Here is a 5777-nt window from a genome sequence, read left to right on the forward strand (position 1 = left end):
GCTGGATATGAACAGGTGGAATTTACGCAGCTCATTTACACACTTTTCCTGAAGATAGAAGAGTTTGTTGAATCTGACGTGACATGTTCGTACGAAGCCTTCGTACGAACAAAACTAAGAGAAATTTAGGATAAGAATACAAACATGTTCTTGCATGAGGTCCATTGTTTTATACGATACACTTTATAAAGCACAGTAATTTTTGTTCATCCAATGTTTGATTTACCTTCTTTTAAGGCTTTGTCATGACCAGAATGTTTTGTTTATGTAAAACGTTTGAACTGAAATAATTAATTTAACTTTTATAATATTGTACTATTGTAACAATAGTTGCAGGCAATAACAATTATTTTTGTAGACTGAACAAAATATACTAAAGTACATGCTTTCTAGTGATCTATTGTAGTATTACTAATCCATGTTGCTTACACCAGTTTAACATCTTGTTATAGTCTGGACTTCTGAATAATTCAATGTTTACTTTAAAACAGAATATCAGTCAGATATTTTTTATAATACTAAAATTACCACTTCCAATTCTAAACTATTTGACAACTATATAGGTGATGCAAAACACACACATTTTATTTAAAGTTAAACAAGACCACAGAATCTGCTACTCACCATTCCCATCATTCCAAAAGGGGCAAGTGGGCCAGCCTAAAAWGAAGTGACAGCTTAAACTCAAACATAAATACAATAAACAATATCATGAAGTAATTTTACAATAAACAAACAATTTATTACCACAGCAGTCTGTCTGCGTGCTGGTCGATGTGGCTGTATCTGAGGTGCAAGAGCAAATGGATCCATGGCGAAAGGTCCAAACATACTTCTCATTTGGTGCCTGTGAGCAGCAAACAGATCCCTAAAAGAAAATAAACAAGTTTGGCTATTTAAATATGACTCTAAGAAGCGAAGAGAAGTTTAAATTAAACACAGGGAAGAACCTGGTCAAATTCATAAAAGCTGAGGACTTAAAATATATGTATCGAGTTTACTAAAGGTTTATAAGCTTTTTCTAGAGTATAAACCTGTTTTAGAAAGCAGGAGAGTTGGTAATATTTTTTGTCTTTTTTCCCAGCTGCATCAAGTTACACGTTTTAATACAATTTGGGAACTTTGTTTTTATTTGTAACATACTTAAACTAAACAGACAATCTCACTTTCCAAAACAGTTCATGCAGTTTAAAATGTGTGTATGTGTTTGTTTATATCACGAGCTAGTGATAGATGAATTTGAGATAAGAAACTAAACAACAACAACAACAACAACAACAACAACAACAACAACAACAACAACAACGTGTCAGCAGTGTGGTGTTACAGATCTGATTATCAGTTTTTTTTATCTTTTGGTTTTAACATTAGACATCGTTTAGTCCTTTTTTTTTTTATCTTAATGCATTTGCAGCACAGAGCAAAGGCGATTATGTTAATATGCAGCAAGAAATTACTGAAAAGTACTAGATGTGCCATCAATTAAATCCCAAACAGCTTAATTAGTTAGAAAACAAAATGAAGAATGGCATTGATCAGTTGATGTTGCTGCAGATGTCTTCATTCCTTTTTATTCAGACAGATGTTTTTCCCTGTTTTTGCTTTATTGTCCATCTAATATGGTGGCCCTCTAACGCTAGGCCCCCACTAACGAAAAGGTAGGCTACCTGCTTTACAGGGACAGCGAGAAATTACAAGTTTAAACGACTTAATGTAGCTGTCCGCCGATCACTAAGAGCAATATCTGTACTAAATGTGATAAATGTCAGTACTCACATCATGAAGGGGTCGTCGTCGACGTCATTCAAGAAGCGAAACATGTTAGGTGATTCAACTCAGCTGGCCCGTGTTAGCCAGCTAACCAGTAAAACCTTCGTGGGGAAAAAAGGGTAACAGGCTCAGGCTCAAGTCAGGCGGAAATGCTGGACCTCCTGGTCGAAAACACGAAACCGCAACTATCGCTGTTTAGTAAATGGGACATGCAGACCTCACTCCCACAAGACAGCAAATTCCAGAAATCTGAGGGGAGAAAAACATACAAACGGAAGTCAGTCTGCTAACAAAGGGAAGCACAAAACACCGCTGCTAACAAGTTAGCATCAAAGCTAACAATTACGACTTCCGCCCTCTGACTTTTCAAAATAAAATAGCTTCTCTCGCAATAATCACAAAACAGACAACTCGTAAACTACAAAAACTGTGGTGTTCCAAATGTGCCCCATTAATTTACTTTTATTTTTAAGTTTAGAACAGTGTTCAACAAGTTGCTTCAGTTGCCAATTTCACTTCCACTGCGTTACATTTAAAAATGTTTTTGAAAGTTTTTCTTTGATTTTCCAGTGTTTTTTGTGCCTGTCCTTGTTCTTCCCCAGCTCCTGCTCACCTGATCCTCATTTGTCTCCCAAGGTGTTCCTAATCATCTCCTCAGTCACCCTGTAGGTTTGTTGTGCTGATGTAGTTTGTCGTTGGCTTCCCAAATGCTTTCATGTAGTACTGTTTTTTTGTTTTGTTTTTAATTTCCAAGATTTTGCCTGCTTCCTGGGTCAACCTGATATCCGGTGCTTTTTCATTAATTTTCAACTAAGATTAACTACACTTAGCAGAAAAATAAAGAAATTTGTGTTTACTAGATTATCAAAAATAAAAAGAAGTAGGTCCTCTGGATGTTTTCTTTCATCTCTCCTCCAAGAGACTTCTTCAGTCTGATGAGTTTCAGGTGAACTCAGCCTTATAAGCACTGCCTCCACATGGTCGACAAAGAGGTCAGTCACATGCAAAAGAGGGCCATCGCTTAACAATAGGCTTGATTGGCTCTATTGTTCATAGAGGGTCATGTGCTCCATCGCCTGACTTATTGGTTTGGGTGGTGTGGTTCTTAGGTGTTGTGTCATGTATATGTAGTGAATGCAGGCGGTGCTCACTGCTCAACGTCCCCTTGTTTTTGTTTTTTCCCTCTTTGTGTTGGTATCGTTGGGGCCCTGATTCACACCTTTTTGCTTACAGGGGGCTGAGTCATACTTGCAATAACAGCGTTGTAGGAGGAGGACAACTGGACACGAAGGCCTCCACCTCAGTTTAATGGTGGACGGTTTTTCTTCACAAAGATGGCTTCCTTTACTCCTCTCTCAAACCAATGTTTCTCTCTATCAAGGATGAGAACATATTCATCCCTGAAAGAGTGAACACTGGCCTGTAGATGAGATTATAATTATTTTATTCTTTTTGATTTTTTTCTACCTGGATTACTGAGATGCATCAGGACATTTATTAGATTATATTTCTTTGCCGTAACAATGCTTCTTGGCAGCCTACATCTCATTGGAAAGCCTGTTAAATGATGCCAAATTTGTAAGGAACAGGAAATTTGTGGTATGTGGGTTGTGCATGTGCACATAATTGCACAAAAAAGGTGCTGCCAATCAGGTGATGTTACCAAGAAGCATTGTTAACAAACTAAACACAAATGTATTTTCCCTTGCGGRCTCCTTAGTAAATATTTGTCTTGTCTAAAGTCTTGTAAATTATAAATTAGATTTTAAACTCTGATGTAACCTGTACCAAGCTCAGTAGAATATAACCATGAGCAGGGTTGCCAGTATGGCTTCATCACACATTCTTAACTCCTTCTTGTTCGAAGAAAAAGTGGTTAGAAGATAAACCTCATGACAAAAGATAATCTAGCTGCTTTTTGTTTATATTACTGAACAATGTGTGGAAATTTGGACCATATCTGTGTGCGTGCAGAGCACTCCAAATATTTGACAGCTCTGACCTTACGTGCCATCTTCTCACCCCTCTACGGCTCAACGGGCCGCAGTTTGTAAATCGCCATCTTTTCAATAGTTTCTTGGTCTTCCCGCAGATCCACATGGGTGTCCACCAAAACGAAAGGTGTGTCTGGATAATTGTACAAAATCTCAAGAACCCACTGAAAATAAGAATATACATATGAAGAACAAAACAATATGAATGACCAGCAAAGTATAAATTCTTTTAAAACAAAGCTATATTAATCTCAGTCAGGGATGCTTGGCTATACTGTGCAGAAATTAGTTTAAATAAACAGAACATGAACCTGAAATGTGTTGCTCCTGTCTACTTTGACTTTGGTATCTAAARAAATAATTTTTTCTCCCAGTTTCAATGATCTATTGCATTTAGACAAAGTTAAAATTAATTTACTGTATGATGGTTTTGTTCATATTTTAATAAAGTTATTGCAGGTTTACCAGTGAAAGCCAACATTTTTTGGCAAAAAAACAAAAACAGTGATGACCGAAACAATAAATGTTCAAGGACCAGTGTAAAATAATATCTGAGAACTCTCTTTGACATTTACAAAGATGGTCTAACAACAGAGAAACACTCAATGACGACATCGGTTTCAGGAAATCTGACAGGAGGCTGATAGTTTTGGTTAATATAATCTAATCACAAAGACATGCAAGGAGGACTTTTTTTTTTGGTTTGAGAGTGACTGAATTATGATAAATTATAAATCACATTAACCTTGATGATCAGATAGACATAGTTGACTTCTCCGATTGTCACCGTTGTTTCAAAATGTTCACACATCTTTAGAAACATTGCAGAGGTTGTGAAGTCAGGTATGTCTGAGCTCAATGGATATCAGGCTTAAAACCAGTTATAGATTTATAAAAGTTTCTCACAGTTGGAACATGTTGGGGACAAGATGGTCATGTAGGAGATCAGTAAGTCAGCCTTTTCAGCTTTTACATTACCCACCAACAGACAATTTACAGACTTCATCTAGTTAAAGACAGAAAAGTGAAAATTTTAGTTGGCAAGAAATGCGAGAATATTAGTATAATATGAGTACAAACAAACAATGTGATGTATCAGTCAAGTCAAGAGCTACAACACAGGAGCACCTCTAATGACAGTTGATCAGAATTCCCTCTTTTTTCCTTTTAGAATCCTGATTTATTTCTGATCTGGGGGAAAAAAGCCAGAATTCAGATCCCATCACGAATTCTGATGAAAAGGTCTACTCTGCTTTTATTACTAAGACACATTGATAATGTTTTTTAGATCCAAAAGTCCATCTCCATAAACAGTGGCAATTTTTTTATCAAACTTTTTCCAGTCTTACTCATGGTCAGTGATGCCAACTGGGCAGCTGATATACCAGATCGACAAACTGCAGGATACCGCATTAGCCTAAATAAGAATGGTCCATTAATTTCATGAAAGACCAAAAGACAGCCAACTGTAGCATTATATGAAGCAGAATACATGGCACTAGCTGCTACAGGAGTGAATTTATTTGAGACAACTGATATTTAACATTGATGGTCTTTGTTATTTAGCTATGGTTTATGAGGTCAATCAGAGTACCATATCCTTAGACAAAAATCCTGTACACAGGCAAAGATGCAAGCATGTTATTAAATATCATTTTGTCAGATCAGTTATAAATGAAGGTAAAGTTATTCTGGAGGAATGTCCAACGGTTGCAGATGTGCTAACCAAACCAACAACAAAGTGCGTGTCGAAGAAATATGAAATGTYTGATGTATCAATTATGTATTTGTATAGCATCTTGACAGAGACTGAAGGAGTTACCCAAATATGAGCAAGTGGGGGTGTTAACATGCAGTCATTTGTCATTTATTTCTGTTCTATTGGTTTATTGTACATCACGACATGTGACCTGCCAAATTTATTGCATCTGTGTGAAAATAAAAGGCGTGTGTGTGTGTGTCTGTGTGTGTGTGTGTGTGTGTGTCTGTGTGTGTGTGTGTGTGTGTGTGTGT

General features: G+C 36.8%; 1 protein-coding gene across 2 annotated transcripts in view; it reads right to left on the minus strand.

Moving 5' to 3' along the window:
* The window catches only part of mlf2 (myeloid leukemia factor 2), a 6763-nt gene extending 4127 nt beyond the window's left edge, over nt 1–2636 (minus strand). Inside the window, exons 1-4 of one of the 2 annotated variants that reach the window (XM_014024483.1) lie at nt 2384–2636; nt 1777–2019; nt 748–868; nt 625–660 (exon numbers count right to left, since the gene is read on the minus strand). In XM_014024483.1, coding sequence (XP_013879937.1) covers nt 625–660; nt 748–868; nt 1777–1820 — 201 coding nt within the window. In that variant the 5' untranslated portion in view covers nt 1821–2019; nt 2384–2636. Of the gene's footprint in view, nt 1–624; nt 661–747; nt 869–1776; nt 2020–2230; nt 2305–2383 lie in introns of those variants that run through there. The other variant, XM_014024484.1, reaches the window with a different exon arrangement.
* Nucleotides 2637–5777: the final 3141 nt, after the last annotated feature.

The sequence above is a fragment of the Austrofundulus limnaeus genome, unplaced genomic scaffold (assembly GCF_001266775.1).
Source record: "Austrofundulus limnaeus strain Quisiro unplaced genomic scaffold, Austrofundulus_limnaeus-1.0 Scaffold425, whole genome shotgun sequence".
Taxonomy (NCBI): domain Eukaryota; kingdom Metazoa; phylum Chordata; class Actinopteri; order Cyprinodontiformes; family Rivulidae; genus Austrofundulus; species Austrofundulus limnaeus.